The sequence below is a fragment of the Elephantulus edwardii genome, unplaced genomic scaffold (genome assembly GCF_000299155.1).
Source record: "Elephantulus edwardii isolate Elephantulus edwardi_28Jun2011 unplaced genomic scaffold, EleEdw1.0 scaffold00094, whole genome shotgun sequence".
NCBI lineage: Eukaryota > Metazoa > Chordata > Mammalia > Macroscelidea > Macroscelididae > Elephantulus > Elephantulus edwardii.
The window spans coordinates 4,542,263-4,565,190 of NW_006399844.1; the positions used below are offsets into that span (position 1 = coordinate 4,542,263).

The 22,928-nt window shown below is 45.6% G+C and overlaps 1 protein-coding gene across 1 annotated transcript in view; it reads right to left on the reverse strand.

Annotated features, from left to right (window-relative positions):
* Positions 1-772: 772 nt before the first annotated feature.
* The window catches only part of RHBDL3 (rhomboid, veinlet-like 3 (Drosophila)), a 59,885-nt gene continuing 37,729 nt past the window's right edge, over positions 773-22,928 (reverse strand). Inside the window, exons 6-8 of the mRNA XM_006890926.1 lie at positions 18,305-18,405; positions 7,025-7,085; positions 773-1,226 (exon numbers count right to left, since the gene is read on the reverse strand). Of these exons, the coding sequence (XP_006890988.1) occupies positions 955-1,226; positions 7,025-7,085; positions 18,305-18,405 (434 nt within the window). The 3' untranslated portion in view covers positions 773-954. The remainder of the gene's footprint in view (positions 1,227-7,024; positions 7,086-18,304; positions 18,406-22,928) is intronic.

Sequence of the window (22,928 nt, forward strand, 5' to 3'; positions counted from 1 at the left end):
CATACTGACACGTCCACACTGTTCCCTCACTTGTCCCCTCTATAGGCTCCTGTTAGCCTCACATCATTACCATCACAAACACCCCCATCCACCAACACACACACACACACACACACACACACACACACACACACACACACACACAATATCAAAATAGTGTCTCCATAATCAAAGAAGAGGTCCAGTGGAGGGCCAGGCAGTGGAAGGGAAGGGAAGGGAAAGAGCCTACAAAGCAGGAGTACGGGATATGTTCGATTTCAGCATCTTGGGGAAAAGGGAGGGAGAAATCTAGAGTACCAGAGGACCTTCCCTAGTACTGCGGGCCAAGTTTATTTCCTTGGCAGGGCCTAGAGTTTATAGCACCTCTCTCCTCTGCCCAGCCCTGACACTAGAGGCCACCACGTCCCAGTGCCCACTGGAGGGCACAGGAGGGCTTTGCTCAGGTCGAGGTCCACATGCTCATCACCTCTTCTCAGTCTGAAGCTGCAGACTCAGCAGCTGTGGAGGGAATGCTCCCTGATCTGCTTCTGTGCCCCAGTGGGGACCGCCTGGCCTCCACAGCCCTCTGACCGTCTTCACCTCACTTAGGGCATCTCAGGATGGAGATGAGGGGGCAGGTAGCTGCTCAATCAACAGTGGGAAGACAGAAACTCTGAATATACAGAACAAGCCGACCCAAGGGCAGGGCCACTCTCCCTGCCACCCAGCCCCACACACTGGCCCAACGTCTTCAGAACAGTCTAGAAAGATGATGGTAGCTGTGTGTCTGACTCCTCTAACAGGTATCTTTCCAAAGAGAGCCTCTACTGTCCAAACCTAAACACAATTACGGTAGCTCTGTGTCTCTCACTCTCGCCTCTGGCTCAGCTCAGCTGGTGATGAAACAAAGGGGTGCAGATGCTTCCTCCTGATGCTCTCCTTGTCCTCCTCCCTGCCCCCAAGTCCTGGAGTCCCTCACGGGGGTGGAGGCAGCTTCAAGTCCAGCAGGGTGTAGGCAAAGATGTTCCAGAAGACAGCAAATAGCACGAAGATGGTGTACATAGCCACAAAAATCCACCACAACGACTGGTCCTGCAGCCTCTGCTCGTAGTTCCTCAGGACCACCACACCCAAGGTGATGCCCACAGCCACACCGCCCAGGTGTGCCACGAAGCTGGGGTGGGGGCAAGGTGGGTAGGCCGATGGGTGGAAGCGGAGCCACACGGCTCGCCCAAACTCCATGCTCACTGCAAGGGGAGGAAGCACACAAAGGTCACAGGAGGCAACTGGGGCTGGGCCACCGAGGGAGGGCCTTGCACTCCACCCACCGAATCAGGCTCTCCATTCATTATCTCTTATGGCAGGCACCATCTAAACAGCCAGGAGGCGCAAGTGAGAAGACAACAAACAGTCCCTGTTCTCACCAAATTTACATACAGGCTCTATCAATAGACTAGCAAATAAATACACAGTAAGATCATACAAATAAAAGATCTATCTGTGGGGGAGGGGGGTGGCTGTTGTTAGGTGCCATCAACTTGACCATGACTCATAGCAACCCCATGAACAGCAGCCCTGCCCTGTGTCATCCTCACCATCCCTGATACACTCAAGCCCACTGCTGCAGTCACTGTGCTGATCCCTGTCCTTGAAGGTCTTCTCTTTCACTGACCTTTCTTTTCCAAGAATTGGCCCCATCTAACAATGACAAAGTATAGAGATGAAGTTTCATCATCTTTGCCTCTTAGGAGCACCCTACCTGCACCTGTCCCAAAACATGTATGTTTGACTAAAAAAAAAAAAATATCCCAAACAAAAACATATTTGTTTGTTCTTTTGGCATTTAATGGGATATTCAGTACTCTTCTCCAACACCACAACTCAAAGGCATTGATTCTTCTTCTGTCATTCTTAGTCACTGTCCAACTTTCAGATACATAGGAAGTAAATGAAAAGATCACAGCTTGAATCAGGCACACCTTAGTTTTTAAACTGCCATCACTGCTCCTCAGCACTTTGGACAGATCCTTGACAGCAGATTTCCCCAATGTAATAATATTCTTCATTTCTTGACTTCTGTTGTCAAGGGTGTTGATTATGTACATAAGCAAGGTAAAATCATTAACCACTTCAATCTTCTCTCCATCATGATGTTGATAATTGGCCCACTGGCAAGGATTTTTTTTTTTTAAATATTGACATGGAATCCATATTGTCCTGGAGAGAGTGATACCAGGCTGCTCCTTGGAGGCAAAGATTCTGAAGCTTCATCTGACATACTTTGGACATGTTGCAAGGAGGAACCAGTCCTTGGAGAGGGACATCATGCTTGGTAAGGTGGAGGGACAGCGTAGGAGAGGAAGACTCTCAATGAGATGGATTGATTCAGTGAATAGGCTAATGGGGCGGGTGTGTTGGACACAAGATTGGCACAGGGACAATAAGATTGGATAGAGCAGGGTTGAGGGCTGTTGCATATAGGGTGGCTATGAGTTGCAGGCGATTCAATGACACATAACAACAACAACAATCCATATTATAGGAGGGGGAGGGTAGTATGAAATCATCATTGGATAAGTATTAGCAGGAGTCTCTGGTTTGGAAAGTCAAGCAAGATGTCTCAAGAAGTGACCTATGAACCAGCTGAAACCTATCAAGAAGGACCTGAAGACCCCCTTTAGGCAGAGAGGACAGCCCATGCAGAAGCTCTCAGTCCTGGAGACTCAGTTTCCCCAGCTACATAACATCTCTGGCTTTATGTCACAGCCTGCGCTGTTGGAAATTAGTAATCTACAATGTGCCCAGAACTGCACAGGTGACAAAGTGTTTTCACATATCATCTCAAAAGGCCTTAGGAGACCCTCAGAACTACTGGCTTTGTAGTCAGAATGAAGAATAAGGGGCAGGAATGCAAAAAAAGAATGTTGTTGTTATGTCCCATCCAGTCCCCTGCAACTCATAGTGACCCTATTTACAATAGCCCTCAACCCTGCTCTATCCTGTTCCAATCTCAACTGTCTCTGACACACCTACCTCCATTACCCCAGTCACTGAATCAACCCATTTCATCAAGGGTCTTATTCTCCTGCATTGTCCCTTCACTCTCCCAAGTATAATGTCCCTCTCCAAGGACTGGTCCCTCCTTGTAACATGTCCAAAGTATGTCAGGTGAAAAAAAGAATAGAAAGAAACAAAACAATTCCAATCCACCCATTCAAAGTGCTAAAATTTCTCTCCTGTCATATTCTAAAATGCCACCACCAGGCCATTCTCCAAGCCCTTGTTCTCAGGTGAGATTCTTAGGCCTGCCAGTCAAAAGGAGTTGTCATCTCCTGAAAGAGCAAGTGCTGGGAGATGGGAAACCAAAGAAAATTCAGTAGCTGGAAGAAAGTGCTTTGTGGGACATTTTGTACTTGCTCATATATCATTTAATTAACCAAGGGGCCTCTCTCCACCTCAGGCACCCCAGAGCCACAAGAACCTGCAGTGACAGCTTTCCCTCTTGATCTTCTAATTTGAGCTCTGCAAGCCTGAGGATGGCCCATAGGTGGCGCAAGAGGAACAGGCTATGGCTGGACATTCAGCACCCCCAGTAAAGTGCAGGCCTGGGGTGGCCTCCCTGCTTCTGCTTAGCAAATGCTGGGTTAGATTAATGGAAATCTGAAAGACAATGGTTCCCAACTTCAAAATAGCATTTACATTTTTAGGATTTTTTTAGCTGGACTCTTATTTTTTCTCTACCAGGACTCAAACTTCTCTTCCCTTCTTGAAAGCAGACAAAACAGTAATGAAGTTATGCTCAACTCCTACCTCCAGAAGGTTTTCTCTTCCTGCCTTCACCCCACTGTACCCTAATCGAAGAGTCTATGGGCTTTAAGGCTAGACAGTCCTCTCTGGGATTAGGGACCATCCAAACTCACCAAGGATATTGAGATCCAGAGGGCAGAAGTCCCCTTGGGTCAGAGGCCGATCCAATAGCCCACAAACTTACTGTAGGCCATGAGGTAAGGAACAAGGAGTAGGGATGTGGATCACAGTGGCTCCCACATGGGCCTAATCCTCCTTTGTGGATTTGTTCTAGTTCAGTCCTCCTTTGACTTACACTGTACGTGGCTCCTTCACAGAGAAACCACTCAAGTTCTCACTGTCCAGCTTGGCTTACAGTGGACCACTACAGGTGGCACAGACTGGCACTGAATTGTGGCTTGATCCCTCCTTAGCTGGGTGGCCTCCAGTTTCCTACCTGTAAATTAAACCCAATTCTTCTCAAGCCTGTTCTGGGGAATGGTGGAGAGAATTCCCATTTGTTCTTCTGTTTCAGTTCCAACTTTGGTCTTTTTGCATCTCAGAATGGGTCGGCCTCTCATTGTCTCCCACCTCAACCCAACTCATCTTCAGCTCTGCAGCCGTTAAAATCACGCTCCCAGAATTCACATCTGCCAATAACTCCTGTACTTAAAGCCCTCCAGTAGCCTTCCAGAACATTTAGGATGAAGTCCAACCTTTCATCTTCTTTTCCCTTTGCATTTAAAGCTTGTCATGATTTGATTCTTGTCATCTCTTATCTTTAATCAAAATCATACCCAGTTCTCAATCTCACAGTCAGCTTTGCTAAAAGCCTTGCTGGCTGTGACACTTCACCCCGTGTGCCTTTGTTCATGCTGCGCCCTTTCCTCCAATGCTTTCTTGAGCCTTGTCTACCTGATCAACACCTGCTTGTTTTTATCTGGTTGTTATTATGGTTTCTTTTTTCAAATTTTTTATTGCTTTGATTGCATATAATAATTCACATACATATCTGTTTGTCTTTAACACTCAGAATGATCTCGAATGCTCAGTGGAACTGATCTCTCCCTGGGTTAGGGTTGTGGTTTACCCTCAAGTTGAAACTGACCCATAGCTGACCCTCCAGCAGGTTTTCAGAGGCAGTTAATGTTCAGGACGAAGATTGCTCATCCTTCTCCCACAGAGCAGCTGGTGGGTTCATATCATGTCTTTGGGATTGCAGCACAGCTTCTTGCCACTAGGCCACCTGAGCTCCCTCTGGAGTTTAGGATGGGCTTGTTGTTATTGTTATGCACCATCAAGTCTCCCGCGACTCATAGCAACCCTATGTTCAACAACCCTAAACCCTGCTCTATGTTGTGCCAATCATATTGTCTCTGATACACCTACCCCCACTACCCCAGTCACTGAATCAATCCATCTCTTCAAGGGTATTCCTCTCCTGTGCTGTCTCTCCACCCTCCCAAGCATGATGTCCCTTTCCAAGAACTTGTCCCACCTTGCAACTTGTCCAAAGTATGTCAGATGAAGCTTCAGAATCCTTGCCTCCAAGAAGCAGCTGGTCTTTACCCTCTCCAGGAAGAATCTGTTTGTTCTCCTAGCATCCATAGTATATTCAATAGTCCAACACCACAGCTCAAAGGCATCAATTTTCCTTCTATCATCCCTAGTCATTGTTCAGCCTTCTGATTCATAGCAAGTAGTTGCAAAGACCATGGCCTGTATCAGGAGCACCTTAGTCTCCAGACTGACATCGTTGCTCTTCAGTACTTTGGAGAGGTCTCTGACAGCAGACTCTGCCAATGCACTTTGTCTTTTAATTTCCTGGCTGCTGGTACCAAGAGTGTTGATTGCAGAGCCAAGCAAACTGAAGCTGTGAACAATCTCATTCTCTTCACTGTCTATCATGATGCTGCCAACTGGCCCAGGGGTGAGAATCTTTGTTTTCTTGATGTTGAGCTTCAATCCATATTGAAGACTGCAGTCCTTGACCCTCTGTAGCAAGCACTTCAGGTCCTTCTCAGTTTCAGCAAGCAGGGTTGTGTCATCTGCACATCCTGATGCAACATTTCTCCTCATAGAGCCCAGCCTCCCGAATTATCTGTTCTGCATACAGCTTGAAGAGGTATGGAGATAGGACACATCCCTTGCATATACCCTTCCCAATTTTGAACCATGCAGTGTTTCCTTGCTCTGTTTAAAAGGGACTCATTTAAAAGGGACTCACAAGTTAGTTAGCTTCAGTAGGTGAACGTGTGTGTCTGTGAGCACACATATGGGTGCTCTACTACAGAAGGAGGTCTAATTTCCAACATGGGATCTCAAAGGATTGACTCTCTGACTCAAAGGGTTAAGAAGTTGTTGCAGGAGCTACAATGACTGAAATTAAAGCTGTTTCTCTTTCTCGCTCTCTCACATACACAAAGTTCTTTACCTTGACTTAGATGCTGTTTTGTTTTGGTTTTGAGTTGTGCATTTATCCTGTATACATTTTTCTGTTTGTATATTACATCAAAGAAAAGTATAATAAATTCTCCCTGGGCTGATGAAAAAATTTTGAGAAGGAACAGTGGCTACACTGTCACAAGGCTGCATGTGTATGCCAGCACCACTGAACTACACACTTAAAAGTAGTTTAGAGAAGGGAGCACTGGTGGCCTAGTGGCAAGAAGCTGCACTGCAATCCCGAAGGCACATGGTTCGAATCCACCAGATGCTCTTCTGGAGAAGGAGGGGCAGTCTCCTCCTATGCCAGTCAGATCCAACTCGATGGTACACAACAAGAAGAAGAAATACAAATGGCTTAGATAACAAATTCCAAGTCATATAGTCAGTAAAGGAGTTGTGCTAGCAACTCAGAGTCAGGAGGCTCAGATCCCCAAGCTGCTTGGAGGGAGAAAGGTCACCAATCTCTTCCCATTCGATTTAAAGCCTCTGAAAGCTTGCTGAAAGGTCAGCTACGAGTCAATTCTCACTTGATGGCACATAATATTTTTTTTAAAAAAACCTCCTATAAAAATGTTTAAGAGAGATTTCTCTCATAGCACCCTTACTTTGTTGCACATGCTTATTTACATGTTGAGTTTTTGGGGGTTTTCCTCTTGACCAAGAGCTCTTTTTTTTTTTGTTTAATTAATTTTATTATTTTGTGTGTGTGTACCGTCAACCAAGAGCCTCTTAAGGGCAGGGCTGTGCACCTTTTCGTCTCAGGGGCCTGGTGCAGGGGCTCCCTTCCCCCAGCCTGCCCATCAGCACTTACTACAGATCAAGGCCACAGCCATCCGCAGCAGCTTGAATTGGCACTTCATGCCTGACCAGTTCTAGGGAAAAAGAGAGTTCTATTAGTTCCAGGTCAGACTACTCCCCAGAAGATGCATCTCACTTAAGATAAGCTGACATTTACAGAGTCTCCATTAAGTTCTAAGTGAGGGAGATGGGGTTTTACAGCAAAATGTGTGAGCGTGGCTGTGAGATTTTAGGCAACGGGAATAATCAAAACCACTGCCATCAAGAGAATTCCAAAGTGCCATATTAAAAAAAAATAATATGAATGCTTAGTCTTTCTTCTAAGATGTTTCTGAGTGGGTTCGAACCACCAACCTTCAAGCAAACAGTCAAGATCTTAGCCATCTATGCCACCCAAGGACTCCAAGTATAAAACAAGTGTCTGATATCAGGAGCTAGACCTGGGTGTCATAAAGGCACTCGAGCTGTACCAGCAGTGACACAGAACAATTTAGGTCTAGGGCGATAAGTGTCCCTCTCAACTGTACATGGACAGATAACGATGGAGAGCTGCATTAATTCCTGGGTCCCAGAGCTGAGAAAGGATACGGGACAGTAATCCAAGCAAGAAAGAAACAGATTTATCTGCCTGAGAAAAGAGCTCAACATCCTGCACACGAGGAGTGTTGAAACCAAAGAAAAGACTCAGGGGCCAGGTTCATAGTTGTCAAGTATCATGTGAACCTAAAACAAAGAAAAGACTTGTTGAATGTATCCCATAAAGTAAAGACTATGGATGATCCATTTCCATTTCTAATAAGCAGCTGTCCAAAGACGGAACAATCCTTCTTGGGAGGTTATGAACATCGATGAGGGGCTTGAATGGGGTGTCACTTCCCTGGGAGGGGACACTCTAGTTGTGAGTTAGGCATTGCGAAAGGGATGGGCCAGATGGCCTTCCAACAAATCTCTCTTTCTCCTGAGAACCTCTGAAAATTCTGAACCTTCAAGGCAGATAAACAGAATACAATTATTCGCCTTACAAAAGGATTTTTCACTTTACAAAAGACTTCGCCACAGGGCTCCTTTGAGGGACACTCCTGCAGTGCATTCAAAAATGCTGTTCCATTTACACAGGCGCACACGCAGGGAAAAAGAGCCTGGGATCTTCCTAGAACACATCAGCTGAGGAAAGGAGGCGACTGGTTCCAGCCAGGGGATTTCTGGCTCCTCCCTCCCATCCAGTCCGCTCTGCTGCCTTGGCCCAGGCCCAGCTGGGGGACACGTCTCTCACTCGTTTGAGATCCCGAGAAATAGGCATTGAACGTTACTGACATGTACAATAATGTCTGTGGAACCTTCAATCAAGCAAGCAAGACACAGGGAAGCTGCCAAAAAAAGGGGCAAAATCCTTGCGGCACTCGGCTTCTTGCCCACTCTTTCCTTTCCCCCATTATTCCTCCATGACTGGCTACCTCTTCTTCACAAAAGGCAGCATGGGTGACACACGGCCTTGCTTTAGAAGGGGAGCCCAATCTGTGCTTAGTGACATGCTCTCTTCTAGGAAGCAGATGGCAGGGCATTGCTATCACCTGCTGACATCTGCCCACAGAGAAGCCTCGCCAGGAGACAAGGAGCCAACAGGAGCTGATGCCCTCCACTGGACTGGGCTAAGTAAGTCAAGTTAGCTCAGTTAGCTGACAGTGGGCAGCCTTTCAGCTCACGTTAGGTGGGCGGGAAGGGTCCTTGGTGGGCTATCTTAGCTCCAAGAGGAACACAATCTGCGGCTGCGTAGCTGACAAAAGTAGTCCCCATTTGAACATGGCCAGTGACAGTAAAATATTGCTGAAGATAATTAGAAAAACATTGGCAGTAGGACACTGACAGAGAACTGCCAGAAATCCTGGCCAGATTCAGAAGACAATGCGGGATGAGGGAAATTATTGCTGATGTCAGATGGATCTTGGCTGAAAGCAGAGAGGACCTGTAAAAAAGCACCAGGCCGGCAGCAGCTCACCTCCTCCAATTTCAAAGGGGGAAAGAGCATCTCCATCAACAGCATCAACAGTTCAAAGCCAGTTCCCATGCGGTTAGATATGTGCCCCTCTCTCTAAAGCTTTTCTACCAGTTCTGATACCGGCTGTCCCTCCCATCACTTCTCTGCTGGGTTCAGCAATTCATTGCAACGGCAGCACAGAATTCACTGACAATACTCAAAGTTGTGAGGTTTATTAGGGAAGGAACAGTTTACTATTAAGGATCAGGATGAACACTGGATGCAGTTGTCTTATCAGCACAGTCTCCTTCCCTCCTCAGTCACGGCTAAATGTAGGCTTTTCTGGACCTTGGCCTCAAGGTACTGACTTCTGCCCTGCTTAGCAAATGACATAATATTCTTCTAGCCCTGCCTGTTAGTGTCAGTAGCTCTTCTTTTTTGTTGGTGGTGACATATTAATTATCTGTCTCTGGGAAAGCACCTTTCTAAGCCTGATGGGATGGCAAAACCTACCAATCTCTATCTTAGTGTTTTACAACCGGAGTTGAATGATCCTACCCACTAAGAATGCCATTGTCCCCATGCTTCAATATGGATTGCATTCCAGTGTCAGTAAAACAAAAATCCTCACCACTGGACCAACAGGCAACATCATGACAGACAGAGAAAAGACTGAAACTGTCAAGGACTTCTGCTTGCTTGGATCCACAATCACCACCCTTAGCACCAGCAAAAAGGAGATCAGGAAACTTACTGCACAGGGAACGTGTGTAGTCAGAGACCTCTCCAAATTATTGAGGAGCATTAAGGTGTGCCTGATTCAGGCCATGGTCCTTCCAGTCACTTGCTATGCATCTGAGAGCTGGACTATGAGTAAGGATGACAGAAGAAGAATTGATACCTTTGAGCTATGGTGCTGGAGAAGAGTACTGAATATCCCATAGACTTCCAAAAGAACAAATAGATATGTCTTAGAGAAGATGCAGCCAGAGTACTCCTTGGATGCAAAGATGATAAAGCTTCATCTCATATACTCTGGACATGTTGCTAAGTGAGGCTTTTCCTTGGAGAGGGACATCATGCTTGGAAAAGTGGAGGGTCCGTGTAGGAGAAGAAGACCTTCACCAGATGGATTGACACTGTGACTGCAGCAATGGGCCCAAGTATGTCAGAGATCGTAATGATGGCACAGGACGGACAGGGTTCAGAACTGTTGTTCACAGGGTTACTATGAGTCATACTTGACAACAGCTAACAACAACCACCACTCCATAAAGAATACCATGAAGGGGAAAAAAAGAATACCATGTACCTTATTTACATCATTAGCAAGCTATCCAATCCCTGTAGTAGGCCACAAACACTTCATATATGCCCAGTCCTATCTAGTTATTTGGTGAGAGTCCCAGAGACAATGGTTTAGGAGAACTATACTTCACAACACTACAATATCAGAAAGATGTTTACCTGTATTTTTTTTTTGCTATGAAAAGGCATTAGACTGTGTGAATTATAGCAAATCATGGACAACATTTATAAGAATGGGAGCCCCAGAACACTTAATTGGGCTCCTGTGCACAGGCCAAAGCGATCATGTGAGTAGAACAAGGGGATACAGTGTGGTTTAAAATCAGGAAGGTGTGTGCCAGGGTTGTACACTTTCACCGTAATTTCTCAGACTGTTTGCTGAACAGATAATCTGAGACACTGGAGGACATTAAAAAGAATGACACACCAGAATTAGAGGAAAACTTAATCAATAGCCTGCTATATGCAGATGGTGCAACCTTGCTTGATGAAAGCAAAGAAGCCTTGAAGTACCTACTGATGAAGGCCAAAGAGTAAAGCCTTCAGTTTGGATTACACCTCAACATCATGAAAGCAAAAGTTTTAACAACAGGACCAACAAGCAACATCCTGACAAACGGAGATGTCAAGGATGTCACTTAACTTTGATCCACAATCAATACCACTGGAAGCAGCAGTTAAGAGATCAAATCATGTCCTGCAGTGGGAAAATCTGCTGACAATCCTCTTTAAATCTTAAAAGGCAAAAAACATTACTACGAGGAAGTAAGTATTAAGGACTACCTGACCCAAGTCACATTTTGGGTTTTGGGTTTCTTTTCAATTTTCTCATATGTATGTGATAATTGGACAATGAATAAGAAAGACTGAAGAATTGATGCCTTTGAATTATGCTGTTGGGAAAAAATATTAAATATACAACAGATTGTCATAAATAGAAACAAATTTGTCTTCAAAGTACCACCAGAATGTTCCTTAGAAACAAGGATAGTAAGAATTGGTCTCATATACTTTGGACATGTTATCAGGAGCAACCAGTTCCTGGAGAAGGATCTTATGCTTGGTAGAAGGTCAGAGAAAGAGAGAAAGACCCTCAATGAGATGGACTGACATTGGTGGCTACAACTATGAGCTCAAACATAGCAATAATCTTGAGGATGGGACAAGCCTAGTCCTCGTATAGTTCTTTCCCTCATAAAAATTATCTGAATAGCTTATCTCATCTCTGTGTTCTAAGACAAGAGTCCTGAATATTGCTTGGACTACAGAAAGAACAAACATGTACTGGATCAAGTGCAGCCAGGGAGTTCCTTAGAGGCAAAGATGGTGAAACGTCATCTCACATACAAGACGGGCCAGTTCTTGGGGAAAACACCTCATGCTGGAAAGGTATAGGGTCAGAGAAAGAGAGGAAAACTCTCAGCCTGATGGACTGACACAGTGATTGTAACAGTGGGCTTGAACACGGCCGTGATAGCGAAGATGGCACAGGATGGGGCGAGGTTTAGATCTGTAACTCACAGGGCCACTATGAGACATCCTCAACTCGAGGGTACCTAACTACAACAAGGAGTCTAGAATGTATCGCCCCTCTCAACATAAAGCCAAGTTACCTTGACTCCACGCTATCCTACCTCTTGGCTTCTCTGGATTTGCATTCTTGGTCTGGTAAAACCATGATAAGTAGCACACTTCAGGCTCACTGTTGCCCTGGCTAACTAAGGTTTTTGAAGGGTTCTGGATCAGAATTCCCTTTTCCTGATCTTCACTTACCAACCTTGGATGGCTCTTAGGATTAAATGCTTTAATATGTATACAGTACTAAGGACCCTGTCTGGCATGTAGCTAGTGCCATATAAGTGTCTGATCTTAGTACCAACGTCTGATATGGGATAGGGGCAGGCTAGAAAGCAAAGGTCTTTAGTTTATCCTGCAGCTTGCCTTTTAAAAAACTGTGAATCTGAATGACCTTGAGCAGAGTAAAGATGCTCCAGTCTTGCTCTAAGCCACTGTCATCCTCTTTCCTTTAGGATACCTGCATGCTCCCTAAGGACTGGGGCTTGTTACCTCTCATCCAGGGTAAGATTTTCCCAGGACTTTAAGGAAGAAGAAACTGAGGTTCCAGGAGGGCAAAGCTCAGATCACAGTAAGTCACTGGCTATTCTGAGGCTCTCCAGCTGAGTGCTCTGTCCACCAAAACCCCCACTTTGCCTCCCACACTTCTGATACAAAGGCACAGCTCTGCTGTCTGATCCAGTTGCTTCCAAAGTGGAACAAATGTAAGTGACCAGCCGCTCAGCAGCTGAAGGGTTAACAAGGAAAGTCACCCCTTCCTACCAGATGCCTCATTCTCCCAACCTATTATTCCCTCCAATAAAACAAGTGCAGTGAAACAACAGGAGAGAAGAAGAAACCTCTCACACAGCCTGCACTGCTGCTGCTATAAATGTTCAGAAGCCTGCAGGCCCCTGGGGAATGCAAACCTTGTGCAGGCCCTATAATTTCATTCTCTTCCAGAGCCTAGCAGGGTGAGAGAGTAACCTACCTACAAGCAAACCAGTAAGTAACCTGTTCCCTCGTCATCCAGCTCACCCAACCAGGTGAATGAGGGGGGAAGGAACAGTGGCCGAAACCCAGGGACGGAAGCTGCCATTCCAATATGGCTTCCTATCCCGGTTAAAAATAGTCGTTTGTGCAATGACTTCAAGCAAATCCAACACAAGAAATGTGAAACAGGATGCAGATAAGTTAGGAAGTGATTTTTTTTTATCCTACAAAGGATTTTTTTTAACACCGAAATCATCCTCATCTTGTAGACAAATAGTCTTTAATAGTTTTTTTCTAGTGCCTTAAAAATCTGCTTGCTTCACTTTGCAAAGATTCAGATCTCAAAGATATTAAGAAAAAAATTCCCATATAGAGTGGAGGATTATGGTGTATATACAGATCTATATTGATACTCCTTATATATTACAAAATGGAACTCCAGGCTACGGGCTAAAGGGAAAAGTAATTAATAAATTATTCAATTAATTTACCTTTATTCTTATAGTTGTTTAAAATAGGAAATATTGATTGTACAGCTTTTTTTTGTTTGTTTTTTTTTTTAAAATTTTGTGTGCGTGTACCGTCAAATCAGATCTGACTGGTACAGGAGGATATTGTGCCTCCTTCTCCGGCAGAGCGTCCGGTGGATTCGAACCGTGTTCCTCTGGGATTGCAGTGCAGCTTCTTGCCACTAGGCCACCAGAGCTCCCCGATTGTACAGTTTTTAAGTGGGATCCAGACATTTTGTCAAAATACTTTCCAAACTTAATTCTCTGATGTGAACTGCAAGGTTTTTGAAACTCAGTGTTTTTATGAAAAAGAAAATGTATTTTCACTTAAGGTGGAATTGCTTATCTAATTAGTATTGAAAGCAGAAGTATTAAATACTTTCTATTATGTATCTGGGCTGGAATCCATTTTGGAAGCCATATACAGGAGCTGGGTTCTATAGGAGCTTGGTGGCCAAGACTGGTGAGCATTAGGGTGGAAAGTTGATTTGTTAAGGGGAGTGAGAGGAGGGGACAAAGCCTCCTAGTTAAAAATCCACTGATGTGCCAAATGTGATAATGGTCACCCATGGTGGACAGTGTTGGGTGGAACTTCCTGATTAAAATAAGCTTGGAAGCAAGAGTGGCATCCACTTCCGAAATGGCTTGTCTCCGAAAACCCTATGAACAGTGCTCAGGTCTTTCATTCATAGTGTCACTGAGTCATCTATGACTCAACGGCACCTAACAACAACAACATTATGTACCTGAACCAAAGAGACATATTTTCCGATTGTTCTCAGTATGGATATTGGTAAGAATGACAGAGATTAAAGAATCACATATGAGCACGTGTGTGTGTTTATATGTGTGCATATACTAACTAGTGCACACACACAGAGGATTTCACAGTCATATGGTGGTGGTGACTTGCTACATAGAAAGCATTTTCAACTTTTTTGAGTCTTTCCCCATCATCTTGTTCACAACAACCTTGTGAAAGAGATTACAGATGAGGCAAGTGAGCCCTGAAAAAGGAAGGCATTTACTCAAGGTAACCTACTAACAAGTGGTAATACTGGTGCTCAAATCCCAGTTTCTGATCGTCAGTCACTCTCACTCACTCTCTGACACTGAGTTGGAATGGACTCATGGCTGACCCTCCAGTGGGTTTCTGGAGGCTGTAAACTGCACCAGAGGAGAACTGTCAAGTTTTATCCCTTGGAGCAGCTAGCAAAGTCAAATCTCTAGGGAGGTGTTAGGTTTGGGTAAGTAGGACAACTCTATGAACCTCCAGAGGTTCCTTTCAGATGATGATGTCTATGTGGGATTTTCCACTCTTGCATTTTAGTCTAATGAGGTGCTTTATTGTGCATACCGACAGGCCATTTCTTCACTTTGGGATGAAAAACACTAATATACCTATTAGGAAGCTCTGGTGCCTTAATGGTAAGGAATTTTGCTGTCAACCCCAAGGCATGCAGTTCAAATTCACCAGCTACTCCAAGGGAGAAAAAGAGGCAGTCTCCTCCCATTAGATTTACAGTCTCTGAAAACCTTCTGGAGGGTCAGCTATGAGTTGCTTCTAACTCAATGGCACATAAAAATCACAACATGCTTATTATGCTGAACCATGTGAAGCTGCCTATATGTAACTGACTTTGACCTACAGAAACAGCAATTTTAAAAGATTTGATGCAATGCCTCCCTGAAGTGCTCAGCAATGAGCTAATTTGGGTGAAGGAGGCCTCTTGGCAAAAGGAAATTGACCTTCCTTGTGAGGAAATGAGTTTTCCTTTTTCTCATCAAATAAGCACTAGCCAGTTTTTCAGAGAAAGGGTTACAGTGTCACATTGGCCGAGATGACCGGGGAAAGCCCCTTTCTTCTGTAAGGCAGCCGGCCCTCAGATGGACTGCTCATCTCCACAGCCATGGGCCACACCCGGGCTACTCGCCAGAAAGAAGCATCAACTGGAACAAAACAGCTTTCACACCTCCCTCCTTGATCCCTGTTTTCCACCCCACAGTCTTGGGGTAGATGGGCCTCACCATGGAAACTTCTGGAGCATCAGCGTTGTTTCCCATGAGGGTGGGCAAAGAGCTGGGAACAGGGTGTCTTTATGAACTCCTGTTTGTTTCTTTCTCACGTTCTCTTTTAGCTGTGCTTGTTCATCAACCCCCCTCCCTGACATCTTGGAGGGTGGTAGTGGGGTTGGTGAAGGGAGGTTAGCATTTCCTTCCCCTACGGAAAGGAATTGGGGCAGGGGGAGGGGGAAGTGGAGGAGACAGAATCCAGAGGAAAATCTGTGTCTGGGGAAAGATGTGGCACTGATACAGAATGACCCATTTAAAAGGGGCCCCCCGTGTGAGGCAGTCCCAGGCTCCAGGCTTTCAGCTGACCGAGCTGTGTGTGCAAACATGCACAAGTTCACCCCGAGACCTCCACATTCACACCCGCTCTGACATTTGCACAAGCTCGCCAAGCACCCACTGGGAAGCTGCTGAAATTCAGCCAAGTAGCATGTGTAGTCAGTGTCTGTCTGTCTTTGCCTTTTGTATTCCTTCCTTCTCTATGTGCAAAGAGGACTAAGGTGAAGAAAAGAAGGATGAGGTGGAGGAGCAGGGTATGTGAGAATGGAAAGAATGAAGGAAAAAATGGAGAACTTCAGCAACTCCAGAGATTGCTGTCACCAAGCATTCATACACCCGCCAGGTAAGTGATGGTACTGATGGAAAAGGCGACTCCTAAGAGAACTATGTCTCCTCTGGATCGACATCCTTTCTTCCTTCCCTCCCTCCCTTTCTTAACCAAAGCTGAGTAGGCACCACCTACCATGTGCTGAGCTCTTTGCCTGGGGAAAGAGATGGGTCCTGCCTAGAGCCCTGGTGGTACAGTCTGTAAGGAGATGTGCTGCTTAACCTAAAGGTGAGGTCTCTTTGGTGGTTTGAATCCACCAGTGGCTCTTTGGGAGAAGGATGGGGAATCTCCTCCCATGCAGTGTACAGCCTCAGGAAACCAAGGGCCAGTCAGCGAGGAGCTGGCTCCAACTCCATGGCTATGTGTTCCTGCTGGAAGCTTCCAGGCCAGTGGGGGCAGCAGGCTGTGTTAACCACACACTTCCAGCGTCTCCTCTAGCCTCCGAGCTTCAGGTTTCCTCCAAAACAAGGACTCTGGTCTCATCTATGACTATATGAATGATTTAGCCTTGACCATGAGTCTCTATTCTGAGCCTGCCTGAAGGAAGGAATTAATTAAGTCAGCATTTACAGATCAGCATTTATAATGAGCAATTACTTTTTATTTTATCTTATTACTCCATTTTACAGAAGGAGCAACTGAGGCAACAGAGTCAAGTCTCTGCCCAAGATCATCCTTTAGGAAGTGTGACAGGATTCAGATGAAGGCTGAATCACCTCCTAGCTCATAATCTTCCTGAAGAAGGTGAAGAAAAGGGTGGGAAATGGAATAATGATGTCCTGTCACTGTAGACACTGGTGCAGGAGAGTGACACTTGAATGGTTCTCAGCAGATTTGAGTTCAAGTCTCATTTTTGCCACCAACCTGAGTATGACTCTGGGCAAATCAGGTAACCTCACAGGGGTTCCTTTTGCATTGGAGACTTTGTTGTTGTTATTGTGTATCCTCAAATTAGATCCAACTAACACAGGAAGACTGTCCCTCCTTCTCCAGCAGAGTGTCTGGTGGATTTGAACCGCCGCCTGCCTTCAGGATTGTAATGCAGCTTCTTGCCACAAGGCCACCAGATCTCCCTCTGTAGGGAGTTATGTGGCAAACCCAAAGGCCTTGCCTCTCTCTGGACATTTGAATTCACTAACAGCTCTTTGGGAGAAAGGTGGACAGTATCTTCACATGCAATTTACAGCCTCTGAAAACCCACTTGAATGTCAACTACAACTCTAAATCCTTAGCAATGACTTTTTGTTTTTGGTTTTAACCTCCAAAATATTTTCACTTTTAAAAAATAATTTGAGTGAAAATTTACAAATAAAATTGGTTTCTTGTCCAATCATTTAGAGGCATTTTATTTTAGAAGATTAATTACAATTTACTAACATAATTAATCAAGGAAGTTCTCTGGTGGCCTAGTGGTAAAGACACACAGTTTGACTCCACCAGTCACTCTGAGGGAGAGAGATGGGCAATCTATCTCCTCCCATGTGATTCACAGCCTCTGAGAACCTGCTACATGGTCAGTTATGAGTCAATTTTGACTCACAGCACATAACAATAATGCAATTAATTACAATATCTAATCAACAGCTCTGGTGGCTTAGTGGAAAAAAGCTGTGCTACAAATCCCAAAGGCACACAGTTTGAGGCCACCAGCTGCTCCGTGAGAGAAGGATGGGCAATTTCCTCCCGTACAATTAACTGCCTCTGAAAACCTGAAGGAGGCCAGCTATGGGTCAGTTCTGACTCTACAGAACTCATCAACAACAACAATCAATAGCTTATTGTATACATCCTTTCCCTTCACTCAACTTATTTAGTACTTAATTTTTACTCCACTCTCCTTCCCTCTCATCTCTGTTAACCATTCAAGATTGATTCTGTGTGGAGATATCTTTACTTTTAACAATCTAAAAACCATTAATTATAATCATTATGGGCCTTAGTAAGTACTAACATAAACATCTATTTTTTGAAATAACAACATTTCTGACAGGAGCCAAAAGGTGATTATAATAAATAAACATATTTAAGTTACTGAGTAGTAATAAGGATGAGCAAATTCATATGCAAAGCTATGACTGGAGGAAACGGGACTGGTGTATGACAGGGACCCAGAAGAAATTGAATTTGCAGAGAAGGCGAATCTGTTACCAGCCAGATTGAGGCTGAGTTGCCCATAAGTGAGGACTCAGAGCTCAGCTCCATGGGATTAACACCCACACCCAGGGAACATCGAGAAGGCAAAGCAAGAGAGAGAGGCTGGGACCAGGAGAGGCTCACCATCACGATGTTGGCCAGATGGGCAGAGACAAGAGCATACACTCCTCCCGAGGAGCCAACCACCGGGGCTGTCATGTCAGCCACAGACACCGCCAAGGACCCTGGCACAGAAAGAAACAGAGAATTTTCCAGAATGCTGGAGTCAGCCTTCCCCACCCAGTCCCAGGCCTTCAGGGTCACTCTGTGTGGGGCAGAGTACACAAAAAATAGCTTTCACTTCTCCCTCCTTTGTCCCTCCTCCCTGCCTCACTGTCCTCCGGGTGGTTAGCCCTGAGGGTAGAACAGGGCTGAGGAGCCTCAGGGGTAAGACTGTAGCACAGAAGGCTCCATCTCTTTCTTCCCTTCTTCTTTTTTTTTTTTAAATTATTTTGTTTTATTCTTTTTGTGTGAGTGTACCATCAAACCAGATCTGACTGGTACAGGAGGAGACTGTCCCTCCTTCTCTAGCAGAGCATCTGCTGGATTTGAACTGCATACCTCTGGTATTGCAGTGTAGCTTCTTGCCACTAGGCCACCAGAGCTCCCCGTCTCTTCCTTTTTTAAATTCCATGTCACCCCGGAGCTCACTGTGGCTCTCATGGAAGATTAAAATATGGCTGGAAAAACCATTAAATCCAAACTTTTTATTTTATAGATGGGAAACTCTTTGAAGAAGTGATGAGCCCAAAGTCGAATTCTGGCTATGCCCCATACCTTCTGCCTCTCAACCCATCCTTTCCTTGACACTGTTGGAACTCGTGGCTCTCGAGGAATTAAAAAAATAGTAGCAGGAGCTACTGCAGAGGAGTCCCTGGGTAGTGTAATGGTTAACGTACTTGGTCAAAAAGTTGGATGTTCAAATCCACCCAGAGACACCTCGGAAAAGAGACCTGGCAAATCTACTGCTGGCTGGGGTCGGGGGAATCAGCCATTGAAATCCAATGGACCAAGTTATATTCTGACACACATGGAGTTGTCATAAGTCATAATCTACTAAGTAACTGGTTATTGTAGAAACAGCTATCATTTATTGGGAACCATGTGACATAAACAACCAGACACTGAACCTCTGTCTGTACCTTTAGTCCCCAAGACAACCCTTTGAAGAAAATACTAGCTATCTCATTGTACCGGTGAGGAAATGAAAACCAACTGGTCAGACATGTCAGAGTCAGGATTTGAACCTAGCTCTGCCTGACATAACACTCTTGACCAAACTCTGTCATTTCTATAGTAAGGTCCCCGAAACCAGAAGAGAAGCAGGACTTTGAGTCAGTTCTGCCTGGTTTGGACAGGGCTCTTCAAGTGAACCCAGAATGGATGGGAAGTGAGCACACCAGAACAATAACCAGAATGAGAAAAATTATAGGTTGTACCCACCACTAGGAACTTAATCTCCTTCTTAGAAAACAAGGACAGTGTTGGGGAAAAGTCAAGAATGTCAACTGATCACTTCCTGAGAAATCTGATAACATCTAAGGCAGCCAGATCAAACACCAAACCAGAAATGGATCCTGATAAGGTTCTGGGCCTGACCACAAAAGCTCAAACCCAACTTCAAACACCCTAAATTCCAAGAAATCCCATCTTCTCTAGTCTTCCCCAGGACACCTTTAAGAAGGAACTGCCTCTAAATTGCCTGGGTGCCATTTTCACTTTCCCTGTTCTGGTCACTTGGCGTCCCTCTCAGACCATGAAATAAAGTCCTGTTCGTTTCTTAGGACCAGTTAATTTCCTTCTCTCTCTTGCCCTCAACTCTTTTTCTATTTAACAGACAGTGTCTTTACTGGCAGTGTCAGAAACTACAGCATCCCACTCAAAGGTGGCAGCCAACCACAGTTGTGGTGAAAACCAGTTTCCCACGTCAGGCTCCTTCCTGAAACGATCACTATGAGTCTCCCATTCCAGGACTTCAACTTACAGTGTTTTCTATTCCAGTTATTGTTCTCATATACCCACGTTTCACAACTTTGGGTCCATTTCGTTTTCACTGCATCAGGCATGACTGAACCTGTTCAGATCAGTTAGAGCCCTTAACAGAAGTTCACCTTCACCAACTGCATCTAAAAACTGGCTTAGAGCATATGCAACTTTCCTCCAGCTGAGCTAAATCACAAAAGGCCAACAGGATCTCCCAAGCAGGGCTCCTTGGGAGGAAAATGTCCTTGAAAAGTCAGAGGGAAGAAAGAGAGAGAGAGATGATGTCACACCCTCTGGTGGGAGGAAGGGTCTATGATTCTTGGTCTGGGGATGACAGGCTCTCTGCCTGGGAGGGAAGCAGGACAGGGAGGAGATGGGAAATTTATTGTTCTGGTCTCATTTAAGTGTGATCAATGGTTTGGCTTCCAGGGAAGGACACAGACACTAAAAATAACTGGGAGGAAGAGCCCAGAGCCCAGCGGAGAAGAGCTGGCTGGGCAAGGCGAGTGTGCACATATCACCCCCGGAAAATGCCCACAGGCTCATGAGCAATTAAGGCCCTGCCTGAGTGGAGAGAGGAGGGTCGGGCAGATGGCCAAATTCTTTAGGTTCTAGGGGGTGGACGACCTAGGAGGAGGCCGGGCACATCCCCAAAAGAGAGTAACCCTGAGCGTGGAGACTGAGAATGTTCTAGAACATCTCAGACTTTCTCCCTCGCCACCTCTGCTGACCAAGATCCTTCAAGGAAGACATCCCCATGGTGCTTTTTGATCTCAAGGGGGAATGCATTCTCTCAGAAAGAGAAAGAAATAAACACAACAAAGCCCCCCAAAACCACCTGTCCCCAACAGAGCTCTCAAGTCCTCCTTCCCATCCAAGGCAGCTATAAATCTTTCTCCTCTCCTTTCATGCCTTCCCTCTGGCTTTAATTAGGTATTGATCTATTGTCAGATTGTGTTCTTTTTTTACTGCCTAGTCATGGGGTTAGCCATATAGAACAGAGGGGAGAGGGGGGAAATCCCAGGATGGCAAACAAACACACACCAGGATCTGCATGACAAAGGATTCCCACGCTCCCCTGGCGGGCTGTCTGCGCTGCATTGCAGGGCTTCGAGGGGCGCGGGGCGGGCTGCCCAAGCCGCTGCTCATTAATTACCTCTGGGACAGAGGAAGCCTAGCTCCCCTAGCTCCCCGGCTGGCCTCTTTCCTGGGCGCGAGTCCCCACAACCGGCCCAGCCTCTCTGCCCTGTCCTTCTCCAGCGCAATCTGAAGAGAGGCATCAGGGAAGCCTCGGTCAGGGGGGTGCCCTGTCACAGGTCAAGCCTATAGACACACTGACCTCTCCCTTACTCTACCCACCCTTCCAAGTCCTGACTCCTGCATAACAGACAGCTTGCAACTGTGGCCACAGTATTGAATACGGGAGTGTCTGGCTAGTTGTGTGGCCTTGGGCATGGTCCTGAATTCTTTGGGAAATGAGGAGGTCTGAGGCTTTCTGACAACTGAGCAGAGAGACTCTCTTCAAGCAGAAACCTAACCCATTGAGCTGAGCAGAGTCATTCTGGCTGGATGGGGGCAGGGCTAGGGAGCCAACGTTGCCAACCACTGGAGCTGCACCCTTAAGGGTGCCTTCCAGCCCTGAGCTTCTAGGATCTAATTTTGGCCTAAGGAGCTCAGGTGGCCTAATGGTGAGAAACTGAGCTGCAACCCCAATAGGACATTATTTAAATCCACTGGCTACTCTGTGGGAGGGGAGGATGTAAAGATGGGCAAACTCCTCCTGTGCCTCTGAAAACCTGCTGGAGGATCAGCTATGGGTCGGTTCTGACTCGATAGTATGCAACAACAGTCTTGGCGTAGGGAGCTCTGGTGGTGTAGTCAGTCTATAGGGAGTTGTACTGCTAACCCAACCCCTATACCTCTCTGGTGCTTCAAATCCACTAAGAAAGAGAGAGAGATGGGCAATCGCCTCCCATTTACCATCTCAGAAACCCAATGGAGGGTCAAATAGGAATCAGTTGTGACTTGACAGCAGTGAGTGAGTTTGAGTCTTGATTTAAGACCCTGGATCCAAAGCTCTAAATCTGATTCTAGAGTCTTGAGGGTGATAATCTAGAACTTTGGGGCAGAGATTTCCCTCAAAAGCCACAGATCATGCCCAGACTCAAGGGAGGGGGAGAGATCAAATACAGACACCGTGATGGATGTAAGAAAATAATGCAATAAAAGATCCAGCAGAGGTCCCCAGGCCAGAGAGCAGAGGCCAGGCAGGACTTCACAAGCTGCTGTGAACCTAAGGGATGAACTCCATAAGGACAGAATTCCAGGAGGCAGTGGGGGGCAGAGGAGGGGGAGATGTCAAGCTTCTAGTAAGGGCTATACATTTTCCAACAAAAATCTTGGGTCTATGCCAGCACACAGATAAATTGGCGACTTTGCCATTACGCGTGCTGTGATAATTTTAGCCTGAAAAATGTTAAAGCAGGTGCTCCCTAGCATCTCCCTTGGCCATTTAAATAAAAAAATAAAAAAAAATCCAAAGACTATCTACTTTTAGGCTGTATCATTTTACTTATTTATGTATCAGGAGTAAGTTGTTGGAGTCAGTGAGACTGGCTCAAGACAGGGAGGGCTTCAGAGCTGTTGTACATAGGGTCACAGTATGAGTCACAGGTGACTCGACGGCACATAACAACAACAAACAATTTAATTTTTAATTATATAT